At 38.5% G+C, this 23,781-nt stretch overlaps 1 protein-coding gene and 1 long non-coding RNA gene across 2 annotated transcripts; both read right to left on the bottom strand.

Moving 5' to 3' along the window:
* Positions 1-86: 86 nt before the first annotated feature.
* LOC110049648 (ERI1 exoribonuclease 2-like) lies at positions 87-21,534 on the bottom strand. Its single transcript, XM_020755455.2, has 9 exons — positions 21,359-21,534; positions 21,167-21,240; positions 20,474-20,557; positions 19,813-19,940; positions 18,147-18,321; positions 17,198-17,298; positions 16,211-16,292; positions 15,191-15,279; positions 87-1,454 (listed from the first exon to the last, which is right to left on the bottom strand). The coding sequence occupies exons 1-9, from the start codon at positions 21,424-21,426 to the stop codon at positions 228-230; spliced, it is 2,028 nt and encodes a 675-aa protein (XP_020611114.2). The 5' UTR covers positions 21,427-21,534; the 3' UTR covers positions 87-227.
* On the bottom strand, positions 6,404-9,217 carry LOC149112140 (uncharacterized). Its single transcript, XR_016207289.1, has 2 exons — positions 8,535-9,217; positions 6,404-8,014 (listed from the first exon to the last, which is right to left on the bottom strand). It is a non-coding gene; the product is annotated as an uncharacterized LOC149112140 (long non-coding RNA).
* Positions 21,535-23,781: the final 2,247 nt, after the last annotated feature.

Raw genomic sequence — 23,781 nt, 5'->3', positions numbered from 1 at the left:
CGTGATCCCACAGAGCTGTAGGGTGAAGCAAGATTGAACACAGCATAGCTAGTTTACATAGCTATTAAACATAAAAACAACTACAGTTTCTGTTATGAGGTCATATTTATTTATTCTTCTCAATCTCAATCCCATGCTCCCACAAGGGAGGAATAGGAGAGAGAGCCTGGGATCGAGATTGAACACGTGTCACAAACCACTACAGTAATCTCTTTGATTGCACAATTCTATAAACGAACCTCCCAACGAAAAAACTTACAGCCACCTTCAGACTTCCTTTTACTGACATTTGACCCTAGACCTGACTTGCCATGATTGAACGAGCAGGTAAAGAAAGCTCTCCCCTGATTAGGTCCCGGATTCACAACACATCTTCGCCGAGTGCGGCGCCCACATTTACACAGCGGTGGAGTGACACCACCTCCATTGAAAGAAATTACGGGTGGGGTGACTGGGGAATTCACATTTGTTCTCACAACAGAGGGTGGGGTGAACGGGCGAGGATTCCCCATAGGGGTGGTGAACGCTTTACCCAAGCGCATTGAGTAGTTCGTGGGTGTAGGAAGTGTTCTGGCTTTTTGTGAAACTGCTGTATGAGAAGCTGAAGCATATGGGATGCAGTTGTTATCTTTCTCCAGGTCTTGGTTTTGTTTTTGTTCACCCTTAACGGACGTTGGTTTTACTTGGGGCCTAAGTGAGGGTACTGTTACAGGCCTGGATTCAATATTTGAGGGTTTACACGGCTGGATGTTCGTCTTGCTTTCGCTCTGTCCAATTCCAATCAACACTTGGCGATCACTGCATCCTACAACTGCGCGCTTCTTCTCGCTCAGTGTTTGCTTCGCGAGCCCTTTTCTTAAAATAAGTCCTGTTGTAGAAGATTTCGGCGTTTCACGTCTGAAATCACCATAGCAATCTCTAGGTCTCTTGCTCAAACTTGACAAACATGTTGACGGTGTTATAAGGCTCGTAGAAGGGCTGTCACAGCCATTGCTTGATTTGGAGCTAATACTTACCAAGGTCGCGCAAGCAATGTTTTGTGGTGCGCTAGTTTTAAGACCAGGTACAATAGTCAGAGCTCTGCGCTCGTCGTCGGTTTTAGCCTCTTTGACTTGAATTTTGAGAAGCTTGTCTTTATCTTTGACAGCTGTCAATTTTTGACGGAGATAACCAACTCCCGATCCCAAAATTTTACTTTTAACTGCAGTGTTCAGTGGGTCAGCAATCATGTCACCTTCAACGTGATTCTCAGACGGCAGTCTGGAAAAGTCTAAACTTCTGTGCAAATTTTTTTCTGAAGCTGGAGATGGTTTTATCTGAGGCTTTGTATGCGCTGTGAGAGCCTTGCTTTTCATATCATTGTAACACTTCAAAATATGTTCCTTGCTTGATGATGATGAATCTCTTTGCGAGTTAACACTCTGCGCCACAATCTCCCAAAGCTTTTCCAACATCTGAAAGCAGAAATGAAACTCGAATTATTTAACGGATTCAAGATGTTTATATTGATTTCCCGTAGCGTTTAGTTTGGAAAACAAACTCGTAGACGCCAAAAGTATAAAAAAAGAGTATAAAAACACTCATTTCCAAATCAATCAAAATCAATCAAAATCAATCAAAATCAATCATTAAGTCAAGCGAGCAAGCAAGCAATCAGGTAATCACTCTATTAACACTTTATTTATACCCGATACGCTATTAAGAGCTAAGTAAGCTCGATCAAAATACGAAATCCGACAGGAAATCGAGCAATTTCACTTTTAAGTGAACAAAAATCTTGTACCAGAATAATTTTAATCATATAACAGTCTTTTTCGCATTTCCTAAAAGCTAAAGATGTAAACATTTGCCTGAAATAACACCATAAACAATTTCCCACGGAAAATCGAGAAGATAAATTTCAAAGTTCAGTGAAATTGTTGAAACACGGATAAAATTTAATCATCAGTTTCATTTCAACTGTACATTCAAGTGTTTCATATGAACTTCAACATTTGTTTTCGACATTTGGTGTTGTTAGAAAGTTTGCAATACCATGTAAATAATCTCGGCATAAAGTTTTTGCCCACTTTTTACTCGAACTTCTGGTGGATTCCCTCTTCTGAATGCTTATAACTATTCTTCAAGCTTCCACAGCTGTGATTTTGCTGTAAATTGTTTGTAAGTCCAAAGGTACTAGGTTGACTCACAAACGCGCTGATAGCATGTTTTGCCCTATTAATAAACATCACAAATTGCCACGAGCAAAGCGGAAATTGTTAAACAAATGTGGCTTGTTGACTAACAATTGGTTCCAGCTTGTAATCCATATTCATGAGAGAGATAGAATTTGCTTCATTTCAAACATTTCGTTGACGTGCGAAGACGTGGTTTCGTTTTTCCATAAACAACGAAGGAAACTCAAGAGCAGTGAAGACCAACTGGAACACAGAATATTTAGCAGAGTGAAGTAAATGGTGAGTAGTTTTTTCTGAACGCTTTCGTTCACTAATAAGCAGAACGAAGACATTCCAGAGTCGCTGCAATTTGCACGTGTTTTGGTCGTTTCGTTGTTGGCGTGTATTCCAAAATCGTTGGACAAATAATTTCGCTCTTAAGAATGGTTAAATATGTACCTTGGATAAGCTTGCTAACAAGAAAACGTTATTGCTCCTTAATTTAGTTGTTTAAAGAAATTAAAATGCTCTCGGAAGTTGGTAGACGTCTTAGAGAAACAAGCACAAGCGACCATGCCATTTGTACATCACCAATTAACATGTTTTCAAAGTAAACCCAAGTCGTTCTTAAAAATCTCTCAAGTCCGAAAAATAACGATAAAAGAACCTGCCACCCGGAAACAAGTCGATATTCATCGTATTCGAATGACCACAAGCGGTGTTTTTTTTTTTTTTGTTGTGTTAGTCTCAAGTCGATACCAGTAAAAGTTCTGACAAACATATTTTTAACCCGCGTATGGCTTTCCGTCGCAATGCTTTCCTCTTGAAGAATCTTTGAACATGTCCTGAATATACTGCAGCGTTTACTTTTGCAAGGACCTTGATAATATTCACTTTTTTCCGTTGAACTTTGGTTAAATTGTTCTTTACTTGTTTTCTTACAGAGTGGAAAAGAAGACAAGAATGTGACAAGACGAAGATGGAAAATCACAAGCACTGGAGGAGCCATCGTAAGGATAAGATTTAATTTACAATATTGTATTCCGATTTAATGGTGGCTTAATGTAATACGACTAGTTTTCAAACACATGCAGATTATCCAAGTTCGATCTAGAAGAAATAAATTTTTGATCAAATAACGATCGACATTTTCAGTTACACTGATTGAGAAGTGTCAAAAAAACTGCAAAAACGTTTGGACCAAAAGACAAGAACGGATGCGTCTTTCATCAAAATTGACGAAAACAACGAGATGTACATATGAATATTCTGGCCACCATTTTAATCGGAGATCGTGCAACACTGAGCGATTTTATTTTTTACTTTCGTGATAAGATATTTTTTTGTACCTTGAAATTCTACAAATTTTCGCCTGTTCAAGATGGGGGCAAGTTGATAAAACTGTATCAAGTGTCAAGACCTGATAGCTTGGAATAACAAGCCCGTAGTAATGTGAGGACACAGTTAATACTAGTCAATGAAAAGATGCAAAAAGGTTGAAGGAAATTTATGAGATTCTGCTACAAATGAAATTAAACAGTCTGAAACGAGGCAAATTCCAACTGACAGAAATGTGCAGAAGGGAGGAATATAAGTCATTTTTTTAAGGTTTGAGATCTATCTGTGTTATCATAAAGACAAACGTAAAATTTTCACGTTTTAAATTTACAGTTGATTCAGTTTTAATCAATGTCCGTTCAATATCTAGTTAATCGCTCAATGTTACACCGTCTTACATCAACTATTGTAAGATGCAACTTTCAAGGTGGCACTGACCGCGGAAGCCGAGTTAAGTAAAGTTTGATTTTTGGCTTTGAAGATATATCGCGACTGCAAAAAAAAAATTGTTTTATTTTTATTTATTTTTTTTTGTACTCGAGGATTTATAGTTAACAAAGTTCAATGTACAATGCCACCTTTGTTTGCAGCTCACAACATTATTGGAGTATGTGCGTGTTTGAAAGGTTTTCATTGCAACATCCGAAAATTAGAAGTTTGCTGGAGCAATTTTTCGAAACCCGTGAATCAAAATTGAATAGCGAGAATCTTGTTCTCAAACATAAACAAAATATTACATTGGAATTAGGATCTAAAGGCAAGATATTGTCTGATATCTATTTCACGGGTTTTTTAAATCAATTCGTTTATATGGGTCAATTTGTTTCGAGTAACTAATTATCCTTTTTCTTGTTTTACTTTTCTCGATCTGTGTTACAATGAACCTTTGAAATACGTACATTCAAGGTGTATGTTGGGTTAAGAGGTTAAGGAAAGGTAATGTCTGGTTCCACAAAAGCGTTTTTTTTTTTTTCTCAAATATCGGCAGCTGAAGTTACAGGCGATGATAACAACTTTCATTTATTTGACAAAATATACAAATGATTTTATTTGTTTTTATACAGTTGATTTTATTGGTTTGAAATAACAAAATATTTCAATGAAAAGAAACTATAGATTGAGAATTAGGACAAAATTGTCACTGACTTTTAAGAAAACAAACGCGATTAATTAAATTTACTCGTATGTTACTGTACAACGATGGCGTTTTTCTTAATTCGGCTTCTTTATCTAAAATTTTTGCAATGTAAATTGACTGCAACAATTTCAAAACACTACAGTGTAGAGTATTTTTCAAGGTGAATTGTCTGTAATGAACTCAAAACACCACGAGTGGAGAAAATACCTTTTTGCTATATACTATTTCCAAGTGAATTTAGTTTTCAGAACATGTGCAAAGCTGTTAACTTTCTGAAAAAAATTTACAGAGCTTGGCCTATTTACATTTCACATGTACTACAAATTATTTTAATTTTTGCTGTAGAACGCCGAAGCATTGATAAAATCAAAGAATTGCAATTTTAATATGAATTCATAAACGATGAAAGTTTTGCCAGTTAAATTGTCTGCTGTAGTTTTGATTCAAGATGAGTGGAAATTTTTCCATTTTTGCTATCTTTGGTGGCAAAATTTTCTTTTTATGAAAATATTGAATGTTTGGACATTCACATCTCAAAGGAGTAAAGTTTCAATCACGTTTCCTCATCTACAAGCTTAATTGTCGCACAATTGACACGGCCACTTAAAAAAAAAAAAACAGATATAATTAAAAATGTGCTGTTTTGACAAATTTTCAGAGTTTAAAATGGACACGAGGAGGAATTTGCTATTAACTTACCTTTCCCATTGAACTTTTACATAACGTAAATGAAAAACGTTAAACTTTTGCGATAAATATTTGCAAACATTTTGTAATTGTCGTTGTGTAATAAGTTATTTCACTGCCAAATTTCTAAGTCAAGGTCGGAAATAGTTAATGATTCTTCAGGCAAAGAGATGTTTGTATATGTGCTCGTGTTTCCTCTTTGAAATGTCAGGATTTTACTTTGTGATTTCGTCATTAAAAAGACTAGAAGCTTTATTTGAATTGTCTTGTACTGATCTCAAAACACAGTTTGCAGAGGCATTAACTCGAATTAGCTATTATTTCAGCGGTGAGGAAAGAGAGAAAGAGTCACCTCAATAAATTCCAAAACAGACCATTTTTTCAGTGAAGTGGAATTTTTGCACGCGTTAACATTTCGCATTTTAATCAAGAAAACACTAGTAAGAAAATACCCGCTCTGGAACCAGACATTATCTTTATCATAGGGTAAGTAACATGCTTGGCTTTAAACCGTTTTGAAACTTTAAAACGAGAAACAATTGAAAAGATTGCAAGGCAAAAAAAAATGGTTAAAAACACTTGTCAATGAATAGTTTCGTGTCGAGTGAAAAGTAAAAAAATAATACAATTTATTTCCACCTCTAATGTTTCAAAACGCAAAACAATTCAGTTTAAAGCCTGCATGTTACTTGTGCTTTGGTACAGCATCTCGCATACGAAACTGGCTTAAAATTGTTTCGTGGACGACATTTCTGAGTATGTTTGTTCAAAATGTCACTAGAAGAATTGGCAAACTTGAAATTATGGTTAGTTTCTTTGCGAGATGCTGTGCAATTTTTTGGCGGAAAATACTTAAAACGAGGCCTTCTTTGTTTGATTGCAAAATTGTTGTCAGGGGAAACGCTGTGCAAATTTGTCCAAATTTTCCCGCCAAAAGTCTTAGTATATAGAGGGAACATTTTTTGTTGACACCTTCTAATTAAATTTCAGTTAACTAATTAAGAAAACTATGTTAGAATTGTTTGATTTAAGTAGTCATTGATATAAGAACAAAGAAAAAATAAAGAGAATTGAAATTTCAAAGTGACACTTGTTTTGTTGTGCTTTATTGAGACTTGGTATGCTTATACAATAAAGAATAATAGTAAAATAAAACTGTTGTTTTAATGTACTTTAAGTAATTATAGCGAATATACTTGTACGATAAGTAAATAAACTACAACAGCAAAGTACATCAGTAGATAATTTATCTTATATTAAAATTTCCCAAACAATTTTTTAAAAAAATCGGCGCATGCGTATTTTAGGCGCCCGTATTTTTTCTAAGTTTTTTGGCGGGAAAATTAAAAACATTTTGAACAGCGGTTACCATGGCAGTAACTTCAGCAAAACATTTGCATAAAAGTCATGGCAAAATAAACAAACACAACAATGAAACAATCTTTAATATTGGAAATATTTAAAGTTGGTAAACGGAAATTTCAAAAAAACCAAAGAATACCTTACTTCTGAAACTTAGTTTTACAAAACAAATACTCCCGCAAAACTAATACGCGTACCAGGTGCAACATGAGTAATCCGAATCAAAATTTCAAGAAAACTAAACATGAAATCGTTTCTGCGTATATAAAGACGAAATTATTTGAATTGCACGACGATTTGGTCGACAAAGTTTACAGGCTTGATAAGCAGCAAATCATTACATGCTAAATCATTCATTTTGATGTATCCAAGACAAATTGGCAAATCATTGAATAATTTGAGCTCTCCAAGACAATTAGTTTGCCGGTCAAATTGTGGCCAAAATAAACGACGCTTGTCACTAAAACACATCTGTTTCTAACTGGTTACTTTAGTTTGTTCTTGTTCTGTAGTACGACTCAAGGTCCACCTCGTTATTACCATAACACTGAATAGATTCTATTGTAAAAGCGATTACATGTATCAGGGACACCCAAAAGTAAAATATAACTTTGAGATTTCAACCTAAAAGCGAGCGAGTGACCGAGTGAACGATAAACAAATACCAAGAAATATCCGTTGAAGCTAGAGATTTGATTTGCATTTGTTTAAACAATACAATTGTGATACTGTAGAAAGGTTTTGATTTCGTAACTTTGGCGAAGTTGCATTGAACAATTATCGGCGAGTAAAATACTCTCTAAAATTGTCTGCCGTTTCCATGTGAAGTTTAAGAATTCAAAACAACATGCGATAACTGTAGTAGCTAATTCAAACAACAGCTACCACGTTTTTTTTTTTTTTTGGAAAAGAGCCAAAACAATTATCCACGAGTGGCATTATATGCTAGACAATTGTCTCAAGTTTTAATGTAAAGCTTGGGAATCTTAAACAATGTGCATATCAAAATATACGTTCGACATCTAAAAAACGATAAACGAGACATAATGACAATTGTAAGCTTTAATTTCTATTTTGAAGTTTGAAGTTTGAAGTTTAAGCTCCTTTTAAAGAGTGCCCCTGAAAAGTGTAAATGGCTTTGAAAGCGGAAGTTAATAATTATGCATCTAAAAGGCGCGTAATTTAAAACAAAACCACCATTGCCGTATCGGAAATTTTGGTTTAATTAAACGTTATATTCTCGGCTTATCTTTAGTTGTGTTCTTCGCCGCTTTATGATCCATTGATTTATCCTCCTTGTTTGTGTTCTTGCACTCGTGGTGTTGTATTCCCTCTGAGCAAAATAAACAAATAAAAATGTTAGACAGATTAACAGATGACAGTTTGTGAACTTATAATCTCCCGAAGTCAGAGAACGATAGTAGGGAAGCAATTAAAATTTTAACACAGCGAGAAAATTTCATGTCGCACAAGCGCTAAAATAGTGTTGAACAAAACTAGGAAGGAAAGTCAACTTGGCAAATTATTTAATTCATAGAGCAGGTCAGTATATTTCCATGAATTGATGTCAGTAACAACTTGACTTGAGGTGATAATCTGTCGTCCTCACAGGACCTTTATTCATCGGACACTGAAAAGTTTGACGCACATTTTAATGTAAAGAGCAAACTCTCCTAATGAAAACCTTGTGAATATTCCACGCTATGTCCTATTACACAGAACAAGACAGAAATGGCTCCAGAAGGTACGAAAATGATATTCGGAACGAAACAACTCTCATCTCTGTCGCGTGCAAACGGTCGACTGGGACGTTTTACATTTGAATATTTAGCGCACAAAGCTCAGGTACTTACCATTAAACAGCAAAGCTTGGCCAAAGATTCTTTCTCCTTTAGTTGTGGAAGTCTTCAACACTCGGTTCTTTCATCTCCACAGGTAAAATTCGTCTTCAACAAGAACACAGGTCATGTCTTCGCACACGCCGGCCATGAACGGCGTGTCTTGGTACTTCTCATGAATATGAATTTCAAGTCGAGCAAATCATCACGGACAAATATATGACGTCAAATCGTGGACAAAATGTTCATCTCGTCGTCTCGTCACTTCAACTTGTCATCTCGTCGTGTCAACTCAACGTTTCGTCGCCTCAACTCGCTGTATCGTCGTCTCAACTCGTCTTCTCTTCACTTCAACTTGTCGTCTTGTCGTGTCAACTTGTTATCTCGTCGTGTCAACTCACCGTATCGTAGTCTCAACTCGCTGTATCGTTATCTCAACTCGTCTTCTCGTCATGTCAACTCGTCGTCCCGTTGTGTCGTCCTCTCAACTCGTCGTGTTAACTCGTCGTCTCCTCGCCTCAGCCTGTCGTCTCGTCGTGTCGTCTTTTCAACTCGTCGTCCCCTCGTCTCAACTCGTCACTGCGTCACTTCAACTTGTCGTCTCGTCGTCTCAACTCGTCATCTCGTCGTCTCGTCACGGTACTAGCCGCCATCTTGAATGTTGGGGTCTCAAATGTAATAAATATTCCTAAATGTACATAAAAAAGGTCCTGAATGTAATAAAATTTGGCCCTAAATGTGATAAAGGTCCTAAATGTAATAAAAGTTCTAAGTGTAATAACTTTGGTCATTAATGTAATACATTTTGGCCCAAAATTTAAAAGTTTCGAGCATGAAAACCTCACATATACCTGAAATCACAGACTGTGGTAAGTAGACAATACTTAAATGTTTGGCCTTTTGCTTTAATTAGACAAAGGAAGAAAGGCAAAAATGTTTTAAGTTAATGGCGATTGCAATTAATGTTCTTTAATATTCCGATGCCACAGAAGTGAGTCACAATTTCACTTTATCTTTATCGCATGTCTTATTTTACAGGAGTCAACATCAACAGACTTCTAGTTACCAATAGAAGGTATAAATAGAAGGTATAAATTTGGACGAATATCTTTTAATACATGAATGATTGAGTAAGTTCTGGTGAACGTCCATCATCCCCGCCTCCTCGGTTCTTTTTTGAAGCTACTCTTTCTTAGAGCTTGTTAACATGTAAAGAGGCTTCCTGGTTAACCTAGTTACCCGGCTACAACAAAGCCCACCTTTGAATGCAAAATTCACAGCCCTTCCACAAGAGTTTAGAAAGCGTCATCGAAGCGTGACGTAGCGTGGGAAAACCATCCAGATTTCATGGCATGTATACTTTATAGCTGACATTTTTTACGATTAACGGTTAGTTTTTTCCAGTTTCTACGCCTAATAGCTTAATTTTTGGCCGTTTTGCGGCTAATGGTTTACCCCATATATAGAGACCCTCATGTTATAACTGTTTACGTACATGCCAAAAAAGATAGCCCGTCTGGAAGGGTGGTTCGATTAGTACTTTGCCTTCAAAGCAAACACATCAACAGGTTTTGAAAAGAAATATTAACACCGATTGGCAGCCCCTATTACCTCTCGACCATTTTCGGATACTTGGCGATCCGCTTTGGCTGTACCGTCTCGAGCATATTTTTTCAAATCCTGTGTTCTCTATTTCCCTCCTGCTCCTTATTTTTCATTTCGTTCCGCAGCCACTAAGCTTGTGCCTCTGCTCTGCTAGTCGCTGTATGTAATTACAGCAAATAATTCGTCACTTCAGGAGTGATATGCTCCTGGTTACGTACAACTTTTAGACTGCCTAAACACCAATATGGCAGTCGGTAACCTTACTACATACATTTAGGACCAAACGTTATTACACGTAGGACCTTTATCCCATTTAGGGCCGAATTGTACTACAGTTAGGACCTTAATTACATTTAGGGCCAAATTTTATTACATTTAGGACCTTTTTTAACGTACATTTAGGAATATTTATTATATTTGAGACCCCAACATTCAAGATGGCGGCTAGTGCCGTGACGAGACCACGAGATGACGAGTTGACACGACGAGACGACAAGTTGAAGTGACGCAGTTACGAGTTGAGACGACGAGTTGAAAAGACGACACGACGACACGACAAGCTGAGGCGAGGAGATGACGAGTTAACACGACGAGTTGAGAGGACGGCACGACGGGACGACAAGTTGACGTGACGAGAACACGAGTTGAGATAACGATACAGCGAGTTGAGGCGACGATACGGTGAGTTGGCACGACGAGATAACAACTTGACACGACAAGACGACAAGTTGACGTGAAGAGAAGACGAGTTGAGACGACGATACAGCGAGTTGAGGCGACGATACGGTGAGTTGACACGACGAGACGACAAGTTGAAGTGACGAGACGACGAGATGAACATTTTGTCTACGATTTAACGTCATACAAACACGTCATAAATTCTTCGGAGCAAAAGTGTTCTGCATTAATTTATTCAGAATAACATCGTACTTAACACGAAGGCGCACAATGAAGAGATTGCTTTACGCAGGAAAAAAAAAACATTTTCGTCGACCTTTTTTATTGTATTTGTTTTTCACACCTAAACATAAATTTCATACTATTGATCCCGTACGATATGTTAAAAATTGGTACAATATGGAAAGAAAAAAGTTAACATTGTTTTAAACATTGGAGTTTTTTTCGCTAATTTTTTTTCGAGACTGATCACTCCATTAACTCTTTTCTATCTATTTATTTTGATTGACAGTTCGAGAACATTTAAGGATAAAAATAAGCGAAAGAAGTTTTACACAACGTTTCGATGACTCCATGTCATTATTTTCAAGTTCGAGGAAACGAAAAAGGAATCAACTGCAACCAAGCGAGGATGAAGGGTGGGAGAGTTAATCCCTCGGCCATATAGCAATCCCGGGAAGTTCTGGAAATAGCCAATCCTGTGACGCGAATTTTGGTCACGTGGACAGGCCAAGCGACCTCACTCGTGTTTTCATCCTTCATGAAACACCCACGCAACGCGCTTGGTAGCATTATACACGAGAGAACTGGGTACCATCTTTAAAAATAACTTGAGAGGAATTAACTTCAGTTGAGAAAAACGCCTATAACGACCGCCCCATCCCCCTCCCCTTCTAGATGGCTTACACTTTATCAAGATTCTCTTACTGAGATACAATTAAAGTAATATGTTGAAACTGAAAGATTTCAAGTTTCTCCACAGTTCAGTGACGAAATCTATACAGTGGAACCCCGCCTCACGACCACCCCGTTAATACGACTACCTCGTTATTACGGCCATTCATTTTGACCTGAAAAAAGCTCAGTCAGTCATTTTCCTATTTAAAGAACCCCTTTATTACGACTATCACGTTAATACGACCAATTTTCCATGGCCCGAAGGTGGTCGTATTAACGGGGTGCCACTGTATTGACCTCAGGTAGCTAACGTCCACACTATACCGGAGGAATTTAAAAACGGAGGTTTCACTCTGAAAACGCATCGAATGTTTTCCGTTCACTCCACGCCAAAGGAATTTAAAATGTAACAATCACCGGTCACTTTGGATTTGTGTTTGAGGAAAACTCGGTCAGGGAAATCACGTGATTATCGTGACGTCATCGTTTTCGAAGAGCTCCGTTTTCAAAATGTTTTCCGCCCACACGAATTAGTGTGGACGGTAGGCCTAACCGTAGAAATGAAGCTGTGTTTTCAATTTCTTCGGCGTAGTGTGGACGCTGCCTCAGGCTTTTCGTTTTCGTGTGAACGGAAAACACTTTGTAACCGGAGCATTCGAAAACGATGGCGTCACGATAATCATGTGATTTCGCTGATCGAGTTTTCCTCGAACACAAATCCAAAATGACCGGTGATTGTTGCGTTTAATTCCTCCGGCGTATTGTGGACGGAAAACATTTGATGTGTTTTCAGAGTGAAACCTCCGTTTTCAAATTCCTCCGGCGTACGGTGGATGGGGCCTCAGACAAGACAAGGAATTTCTCGTGAACCTCCAAATACGGAATCCACACTACGAAAATCGCAGGTCAAAGTCAATCCGTAAGATATATATAGATTTAGGCCAGCCTAAAAGCGTAGCTCCTGGGCCGGGTTGTTCAGAGCCGGATTAAGCTAACCCAGAAAAAGGAGAGAATTTGAGTTTTGTAAGTTTGCGCCCACGAGCAATACCGCTAGCCATGATAACCATGAGAAAATCAACTCATGGGTTTCCTTTTCTTTCGTATTGAGTACGAGGCTCCGTTTGGCGGCCTCCGGAGCTCCGCTATAAAACCCAATCCCCAACACGAAACGTCATTGGGATTTTTACATGGAATAAACTTACTTGGATGCTTAAACTGTCGGCGTGGCACGTTATATAAACGAGTACTGTACGGGTCCGCAAATGATCCCAGGACCGCAAATGATCCCCAAATTGAACCGCAAATGATCCCGGACCGGAAATGATCCCCATATTGGACCGCAAATGATCCCGATCAAAAAATAAGGAATGGCATGGATTAATATCAGAGGAAGGTGAGAACAAATACAAAAATTATGAACTAAAAAACATGTTTTATCATTTTACATTAAAATATTCCACAGCTGCTGTTTTGTTCTTCGAACGGTTCAGATCGTTTTCACTGTCACGCAATAAAAAAAAAAATAGTAAATCGAAAACCAACCAATGGAAAAAGCTAAGAAATTGTGATGTACGCTGTAGAAGATAACTAAATAAGACACTTCTCCAAGTTTTAGGCCTGTGCGTTTCTCCAAACTTCAGAAATTCGTCGTAAATGTTTCCCAGAAATTCACAGAGCCCAGTAAGAAAACGCCATGTTGGTATAAATCCGTGGTACACCAATATGGCGGCCGGAATAGAGTGTAACCATCTGGAACTTACTTTGGCTTTCCAGGCGACTGATTATCAGTACTAAACAAACAAGCATTTACGTAAGCACTTTTCCTAATGCTCTAACTTCTAAAAAGGCTCAAAATCATGAGATAAGTATATATTTTTCAACAAACTCGATCGTAGCCTTGTGTCACGCAACCTACATAACCCTGAAATTCAAAATGGCCTGGTTTCCAAAGGAAGCACGCTAATTGTAAACAGATATAAATATACCGCCTCCCGCCTCTTATGCTTGATAAGGATAAAAACACGTCACGTGAAGACGATCTATTGAATCAGAAGTCTTGGAAAAACACATACTTGTAAACATTCTCGAAATCCCGGTGGCGATAGTATCAAACATCTATCAAACAGCTAACTTGTCAAAACGAAGCGCAAGCCTTGGCGTTGCTTGGTCATGAAGCTGAACTTCATAACTATAGCTTGGAATTTTGGCTTCTTAGAATACTCAAGTAGTCATTTCCGAGGAATTAAAGCCAAAATACGACCAAGGAAAAATTACAAAATAAATTTGTTCAAATTTCCAGTGCTACACACTAGGTGTTTTACAGAGTGATAAAGCGTTGTAGGCTTTGAGGGTCTACTCAGGTGACAGCGTCTTCCTTAATAGTTGCTTCATGGTTAGATTTTAGTTTAAAACTTTAGACGAATGGCGTTAATGGCTGATAAAATGTGATTTTACTATAACACCGAAATATCAATGTTTAACAAAGGAGGATATGTAGCGTATGTTGCACGGATCATAATTTTACGGAGAATTGCAAAGAAATGCAAGCCAACTCGTGTTTTGATGGTTGAGTGGTGATATTCATAACATCGTAGTTAGCAACAAAATTTAGCCGAAAGTATGAAAAAAAAGCAAGTTGTAAGCAATTATAATTATAAGATGGCTTTAATAAAAACATCGGTATTCACGTACGCCAATTCTCTATCCACCCATCCCACCATCCATGCCATTCATTATTTTTCAGTCGGGATCATTTGCGGTTCCTATCGGGGATCATTTCCGGTCCGGGATCATTTGCGGTCCAATTTGGGGATCATTTGCGGTCCTGGGATCATTTGCGGACCCGTACAGTACTACACGGCCATTTTTTCCTTCAGGAAAATTTTTATCTTTATACGTGAATTATTTATTTTCTGCGTACACTTGAGGGAGCGAGTTGTTTTGCGGACATTTTGACCGGTTTCTCGATCATGCCAAGGATGACCAAAGTTTCTCGAGGTTCAATGCCCCAGCCAGACGTATGGGTTTCATACGAAAGCATAAATATTTAGTCAACAAATGTTTTCTGTTCCCAGCCTGAACCAAAACCCAGTTTTACATGAAAGGAACTTAGGTTCAGGGGCGAAAATACCCGTTAAAAGGACTGCAGATTCGATACCGCAAATTAAGTCTTTTGTCCGTAACAGAAACGAAGACGACAAGTGCCCGTTTTTTAATGTTCTTTATGCTAAATCGTACTGTAACTTCCGATGAGGAAGTAGTCGTGTTGACGGGGCCTAAAATGGAGCCACTAAATAGTTTTGATATAGTGTGTCTAAAAGAAATGTGACTATATTATAAAACGAGAGAAGATCTCAAAGCAGTACAGATATCACAATAGAATTTGTCAACTGTGCAGGGGTGGTTGTTTCTAGGATCTATAAATACATAGTCATAATATAAACGGATTTTGAGATGTTTACTTTTAATACCTATCCATTTGAGATACACACCCCATCTATAGATTTTGTTATCTGCATGATACATCCATCAGATATCATTCTCCAGGCAAGTCCGGCGGTATTGCGGGCATCATCCAGACCTGAAGAAAGACACACCCACAGTAACCTGACATTCGTCATCGTTTTGCACAAATCTTTAAATTATAGAGATTCTTCTACTTTCGTTATGCGTATGGTTTTTGAATGCTAATTATGGAAAAGGGTGTAGAGATTCCTAATATTTATCTGAAACAGGATAAAATATCCAGAGGCCATCCACGACGCGCCCCCGAAACAAACACACTTGCCCCCCCCCTCCCCCTCCTGGGAAAAAACCTTTCTACAGTGTAATTCAGGGAGTAGCCCAGTGGGTCACCCCCCCCCCCCGACTCTGCCCAAGATTTTGTCTCCACCAAGATCGAATGAAGCTATGTACAGTCTAAGCTCAAAAACTGAAAAAGACGCATTATCAAAGTCCTTGCTTCTTCGTTACAGGAAAAAGACGCGTACTTTAAACTTCATTTTTGCAAGTTAACCTAATGTAGATCGGGCTTTTGGTGAGAAATCAGGCGGTTTAGGTTCCTAATTATTTTATTCAGTCGTTCAAACTGATTGCTACAGTTCAGAACTGCACTTAAAACTACACAAAACAGCACATGTTATAATATCGGAACTTCGTGGGAGCTGGAGTTTTAGACCTATTTTAAATATTTTAGGCAATTCAACTACACTATTGTAGCTACAGTGAAGTACATTTTACTCATACGATTGCGGATTTGTCTGCTTTTGGAATTGATCTTACAAATATGTATAAAGACCGTGCTTCAAATTTCAGGCGGCGGGGAGGGGGAGGGGGGGGCGGCGTTAACTTCCATATTTCAGCTGGTAGGTACTTTAAAATCCACTGGGTTCTTATATCCAAATGTTTACTCTACCAGGATGTCACTGTATTGAGCCAGTGCTTTCCCATTAGGCTGTTTCTTCCTTAACATTTAGAAAGTAAAGGATTAAAAGAAGCTAACTGGTAAGTACCTGAATGTTCTCTACCAGTGAATTTGATTCCCAGGTCTTGAAGAGCACCTGCCAATCCCTGTGGCTTGCGACTGTAAAAGTTCTATTACAAATGAAATGTATAGTTATCATATACTGTAGTCACCCTTTACTGTGGTTAAAAGAAGGTAAAAAGTCTGCACAGGAACCAAGGTGACTAATCAGGTCGGTGCTTATCTCCTGTTTCTGTGGTATGTAGCGACTAGGAGTATTTCCACTCCCCCCGGGGTGGGATGCTAGTCCATCACCAGGTTGGCCCCCCCTCCCCAGTGTTAAATTTGCCTGTACCCATTTATACACCAGGGTGTAGAGAGATTCATTGTCAGCTGAGAGTAACGTATCTTGCCACAAGTCAAAACACAACACATTATGACCCTGGCCAGAACTTCAACCTGGACCACTACATGTGGAGACAAGTGCAACAACCTGAGGCCACCAAGGTTCCCACTCCTTTAGAAAGCAGGGGCAGATCCAGGGGGAGGGTGCAGGGGGTGTACACCCTCCCCCCCGAGATCAAACCTTATTCTTTGTATTTTCTTTGAAAATTTGTTTACCTCACTAGTCAGTTACACCAATCCTTGGAGGTGGACCCCCTCCTAAGAAAAATCCTGGATCTGCCCCCTGGTGTGAGTCCCTGACATAAATGTTTAGTATATTGTCCCTAGACCAAAACAAAAGCTTTTCCCTGAGGGCATTAAAAATGTCTATGAGATCCCATGTTTCTTCATGACGTTCAATTCAGATCGTGTACTACAACCCATGTCACAAACTGTGGGTTAACTGTGCTCACATACCAGAGACTCTCAAAAAGTTAAAGAAATAAAATAATTTGAGTTAAAAAAATCTCTGATTAACTTTGAACCATTTTGAACAAGCAAGCTCTGGCTATTAATTTCAAAGGAAGCTACAGAAGTTTTCATGCCCAAACTCTGTCTTAAAAGATCTACTCTGGCTTGTTACAATACCAACCTTGTATGTTGCTCGCAGATCAATCCAGCTCCTGAGTGGGTGAGGCATTCTCAACTGCTTTCTGCTGCATTCATTTTTAAGGCAAGTTCCTAAGTCCCAGTCTTTATATATACAAAGCAAGTTGAAAATGCACACAAAGAACACTGAGAATTCTACAGTGTATCTCTAGCCAGGGGGTAAATATTACCACTGTCCTCTACGGGTTAAGTAACATTTTAAAGTCTGTAAAGAGCATGTAGAAATATGCTTAAATCATGTCAAAACATAATTTTCTGCAATGTCTCATCTACTTTTGTCATCTCACTAGATGGTTTAAACCTAATCCAATCTCATGAATTGGAGAAGCCAAGACTGGTTTATCCTTAACTCTAGTTTCATTAGCATAGAGACTTAGGAGTATTGCTACTCGCCCTGAACGGGATGCATGTCTATTGACCATGAAGGTTATCTCTTCCAGATTGCCAGAAGCCATTATATCCTAGGTAGACAGAGGCACTGTGAGAGTAAATTATCTTGTCCAAGTGCACAATGCAACTACCCCAATCTGAGGGCTCTTGGGTACACCATTAGGGCACCACACCCATTACCTCTGGCTCAGTTTGACTAACCTGCGATCAGACGTTCTTTTTTCAAAAAAAAAAGAAAAAAGAAACTCTGATTCCAGTTAACAGTTCGACCAATAATGAAAGGGCTTACTTCAAATATAATAGTGATTTGGACCATTGACCCTCAACAAAAAACTTTTGATTACATAAACATTATGATATCCTGGTTCTTTAAGTTTTGAAGCAGGGGTGGGAACAAGCCACCACATGGCAAGTGTGAGATTTCTAGCTGCCATGGTGTTGTCACACCATCTGTCATTTCTCAGTTTTTTTTTTTATTGGTCAAATCAAATGGAACCCACTTTCTGCATTGACAATTAAGATTCTAAGAAGTTTGGACTTACCTGACCATGTAACAAAAGTGCACCACTTGTCCAAACTCTCCATGCTGTTTTCCTGATCTTTTTTCTGTACCTGCTCACAAGGAAATTTGAAGCCTTTTTTATCTTTCATCTCCTGTAACCAGCGTCCAAACAGCATGAGACATGTGCCAATTGGAACACCATCATCCACTTGAGCCTACAGAACATATTTTGCATAGGTAAAATGAAAGTTCTAGCAGCAAATGGAGATGGATGGAGGAGAAAGTCAAGGCCTTCAATTCATTGGCATGAAGAGATATAGGTATAGGTAGTAGGTGAGAAGGAAACTTCATTCTCCAGTTAAATGTTCACTTCTAGGTTCTTTGTAACAAAGTATCAGGTGCCAGTTATTCGAGCAGAGATGATGTCATCTCAGTTTGCACCCTTTGTAACCAATTTCCAAGAAATGCTTCTTCTGTAAGAAAGCTTTTTTAAAACAAACTTTCCATTACAAGATTAGGTTAAACTGAGATCGACATATACGTCTACATTTGATTTCATTGGTAAAGTCATTAGATATCACACCAATGATCCCCCACTCTCTCAGAATTTTCAATGACCTTCCATCCTGGGGAGGGGCGGGGGGGGGGGGGGAAACTCCCATATAAAATGGACAGGGGTGCTCATCAAAAATTTTGAAAAGAACCCCTACCAAGATCCTGTTTGGTGGGTGTGGCTTGAAATTTTTTAACCCCATGAGGTACCATTTCTATTGAAGCTGAACACCCTGAGGTACCAATTCTGCCTTTGTAACCCCTAAAAGGTATGACAAGTACCCCTGTCTCCATTTTATATGAGAGTCCCCCTCAGAGGCCTTCCATGGGGCAGGTATGGAAACCCGTACATTCTCCTTTGGGAAGAAGTTTTGGAAAAAGATTTTTATTGGTGACTGATATTTTGATAACTCAGTTGTACTCATCTTGAGTTCAGAGTCAAGCAAAAAGCTGTGTCACAGTCAATGGTGTTTTATGTTTTAAAGTCTGATTATCGAAACTGATCATTTAGTTTGTCATGATGTTATTGGTATTTTAATCTATGTATTGGTACAGTGTAGTTATTATAAATTAAATAAATTTCTGTTGATTTAAGTGAAGTCAAAGCTGGCTCATCAATTTGTGGTTTTGTTGGTGTAACACCTTTCCTGAATCAGACACTGAAAGTAATTTGTTCTGTAAGTAGGGAGGTGCTTTCAATAAGATCTGAACAACAGTGTAAGTAGCTAACTAGCTGAAACGGCACCTGTTGGAGACCAACAAGATGCACTTACAACAACCGCCCTCCAGGGGGGACAATTTTTTTTTAATTGTCAACATTATAGCTGTAACGTCTTAAAATGGAAGTTATACCAATCAGAGTTATGGCAGGTGCCAGGTCGTACTGAAAAAAGAAAAAACGTAGAGAAATAGTCCATTAACCCCTATGGAACAAGGAAGAGTAAGAGTGGAAAAACCCATCCAGTTGTATTTGCAATGTTTATGTATGACACTGTACACCAGAATAAACTTCAGGTCACATTGGTCAGAGGCAAACTCCTTGACATCAAGACAATGGCGTACACAGGCATTGTATGATCAGTTTCCCTACAAGTGTTCCTTTATGTCTTGAATAACACTGTACATAGGTGATTGTTCTGCTTTTCAGACCTTACCTGGGTGATTCCCGTCAGCTCTCTGCAGAATTCACTCAACTTTGTGTGCTCGGTAGGCTGCACAAACATGTGAAATTCTGATTCCAGCTCTCCAGTGGATGTATTGAGAAGCACAGCAGGAAATTCAACTAAATGAGTTCAAAGAAGAATTTAGTTTAAGTATATACATATATGTCAAAATAAGATGCCATTATTTGCTCCTACAAATTTAATTATAAATTCTTATACAGTGTGCATTTATGTTCTGGAATTCCCTTTTATCAGTCATCCATTTTTGAATGAGTCTACCTTTAAAGTTCAAATGCCTGAAGGGTTTCTCAGGCGGGTGGGGGTGGGGGGAATGTTGAAGCTTGGAATTGATCAGCACATAAGAAGCACAATGCATTCCCTTTGACTGATATTATATCAGGACATAATTTTTGTCCTTTGACAGTATCTGTTCCTTGAAGCTCACAGCTTTCCTCTTCTTGGAAGTGGAAACTGTTTGCATCACAGAACAGGTAATTTCTCCAAATATCTCCATACATGTATATTTTCACGGGAAATTGGTGTTAACCAGTGTTCCTGCCATCTAACTATGAAAATTCTGTGTGTAGAGAGTTCAGAGAGTTCCAGGCTGCCTCTGCAATATGCATGATTGATTCAGCAAATATTTACTCACTTATTTCTGGGCCATAATTCATCTTCTTATCTTTCCAACATGTTGACTCAAAGTCAAGAACAATCAAGTATGTAAAAGACTGGCCTGTAAAAAGACACAAAAGGAAACAAAATTATTCCTAAATGTCATGATATAAAATGCCAACAAGTTACTAAAAGCTTTAAAATAATCAGATCTACATATTGAAGACGGACAAATATTTTGACCCAGTCCTTTAATAAGCTGTAATTCAAATCAGTTACGTCTTAAGTACATTTAACAAAACTTATAGGGTGCGTTCCTTTGGGGTGATCTGGATCAGTATCAGAAATCCGAGATTTGTCTGGATCATGGTGCATCAAAGGAACTGATGAATCCACTCTTGTCTTGGATGATTCCATGAATGATTGGCTATGATTCCATGACCAGAGTGGATTCATCGGTTCCTTTGATGCATCATATCTATGATCCAGACAGATCTTGGATCACTGATCCTGATCCAGATCACCCCAAAGGAACGTACCCTTCGGCTTAAAAAGTCACATTACATCGTTTAATTAACAAGCTTCACCAAAAATCAATTATTGTCGTTCATCGATTTGATTTCCTCGCCAAGACATTAGTCTAAGCTGAAACGAACGGGTTGATCGACCAGCACATACATCATATCAATTACAAATTAAAAAGTGCATATATGCATATATCTGTACTCACGTTGTCTGATCTCTCTTTGAGCTTTTTTCCGACTGGTGGAAGATGACAGTGTCCTCTTGACCAAACCAAGACTTCTATCAAAGAAAAAGTAGTTGTTGCATAAAACCACTGAAAAACATTTTTGTTGTTGTTCAACTAATGCGATTCCTTGACATGATCATGATGTAGAGGTCAGCGAATAAAACGTTTTACCTTGCTAATTCCTTCGCAGTTACTATATTTGACGGTAGCTGTTGCAGTGGTCTGTCTTTCCCAGACATTTGTCAGCGAGAAAGAAGAATGTAAACATAGAATCAAAGGCAATTTTGGGTAAACCGATCATTGATTCAAAATTCGCGCACGATCGACGAAGAGACGCTGTAAATATCGGTCACAGTCCCTCTCGATCACATTCGCTCTCAGTCACAGTCCTTCTCGGTCTACGTCTTGCAGACAGACTGTCAGATGTGCTGTCAGGTGTAAAATGTACCTAGGAATTACTTAAAATTTGCAAATCGAATAAGAAATATTTATTTGAGGGATAAAACAAAGTGCACAGGCAGAGCTACTGGAAAAAGAGGTAGTGTAACGATGAACTGAGGGGAATTTTAATACAGAAAAGAACTCTGCAATGCTGCTGTGCCGATGAAAATGAAGGAAGCCCGTTTTTAGCAGTCCTACGCAAAGTGAAAGCAGACTTATGTGAAATTTATGGTTTTTACCTTGCCAAGGAAAATATCTGAACTGCAATGAGCTGTGGTTAGCATTTAAAATTAATTTAAAACTCCATTAATATTTAGAGGTAAACTGATTTAGTTTTGTTGAAGAAACAATATTGAAAGGCGCGCGCATATCAGAGAGCCTCTGCATAATCTTTGTGTTTGTACGTTTCGTACGTTTGCGACCTTAAGCGTTATATCATACAACTGTATACACCTTCATCCTTTTGAAGGTGCAAACAGAGAATCGAATTAATTTTCCAGCCTCCCGTTGAGGTGTGGTCCGCCAAAAAAATTCTCGAGCCTTTGTAATTCACTTAGACTTGTCTAGATTTTAACTGCGCAGAATTTAACTCGACTTCGTTATAAATTAGTCTTAAAAAAGTGAAAACACTGTACGATAGGCTTAAAAAACTTTTTTTTTTATCAACAAAATACACTAAAAGAATTTGATTATTATGACTTTTAACTACCTGCTATGCAGGTGACGCCAATCCCCAAATTTACTTTAATCAGCCTATGAACGTGTGTTACCTGACATTCTAACACACACATACCAGTTTGGTCAGTTTTGATAGTTTACCAGGACGCTAAATCGGAACAAAAATAGGGCACAATCGGGCTCGCGGCGTGTTTTGATTTATACTTACAGAGCAACTCGTCAATTCAGTTGTCAAAAGGAGAAGAGGCTGTGTCTACTTGCCAAGTATTCAAGGAACTAATTTACTTCGCCAATTAATACTGAACTCAATTAAGTCTTGGCATTTCAATGGCTGTCGGCTTCGCCATCGCAACATCCGCGTTTCTTGCAACCTTCGGCAAATATTTCTCCAAGAGGTGGTTTTTTTGGTTCATCAGTGCAGTCATTGCGACAATTGCTGGAATGCTCATGAATGCTGGAAACAAGAAACAGGCAGAGAGAACAGAAGCCGGAGGCGCTCCCAAGAAAGATGAAGCCCCAGCACCGAGCGGGCCAGGTAAAGCATGATAATGCGAACTGACAACTTATTCAACTCGCGATGAGGAACGTTTCACGATGGCAATGCGAAGACTGGCCATTAAAAGGCGGGATGATTCAAGTTGCGGCAAGTAGACCGTACACTCAATAGAAGAACAACTTTTCAAACATCTCAATTTGCACATATTTAAGTCACTTAAACAGGATTTGTTGATGTCTGCACAAAAATATTGAAGCATGATTTATTAAGTTAAAACAAAGTTTCGCATGAAACACAACGTTCATTTAGAATAGTTCACCTTTTTCTTATAAAACAGCTGTAAAACGTATTCTGTTGCATAGAGAAATACATAGAAATAATGTTAAACTTCAAACCCTAAAATTAAAACTTTTCTCTGATGTATTGTACTTGTTTGTTGGTTTACATGACAGTATTAGTATTGAAACAAAACAAAATGGCTCGGGTTCTTTATACTTCACGTTAGCTTACTGTAACTGCTCATATTTATTCAGTTTATAGTTCATCGTTAGCGACTGAAATGCTAGGGCTTGTTGGACCAGATTTTGACGGACACTGAAGCTTCTGTCAAATCATTTGCACAACTAAAATAAATCACAACCGGTTCGTTTCACCGCGCCCAGTTTAGCGAAGAGACTGGAAGACTAAACCAATTCTCGGTCCCAGAGCTGTCTGTCTCTCTCAGCCGGCGGGGCCTTGGCATGAGGAAAAGGCGGCTTTGAAGACTCATAATTTCATTGGCCGGATTCTTGGCCCAAGATTTTCACTAATTTCGAACTAGTTTCAAACCACCTACAAACCCTCAGGAAGCTTAAAACTACATGGCTTCCGGTCAGAATTTTACTTCTCTCACAGATCAACCAGTGGATATTTTCGTAAAGGAAATCACCGTTGAGTTTGTGAATTTGTGAAAATCCTTGTCCAAGAATCTAGCCAATGA

Source organism: Orbicella faveolata, unplaced genomic scaffold (assembly GCF_042242905.1).
Source record: "Orbicella faveolata isolate gen_17 unplaced genomic scaffold, um_ofav_v1 contig_2, whole genome shotgun sequence".
Classification (NCBI taxonomy): Eukaryota; Metazoa; Cnidaria; class Anthozoa; order Scleractinia; family Merulinidae; genus Orbicella; species Orbicella faveolata.
This window is presented reverse-complemented; position numbering and strand designations above follow the sequence as displayed.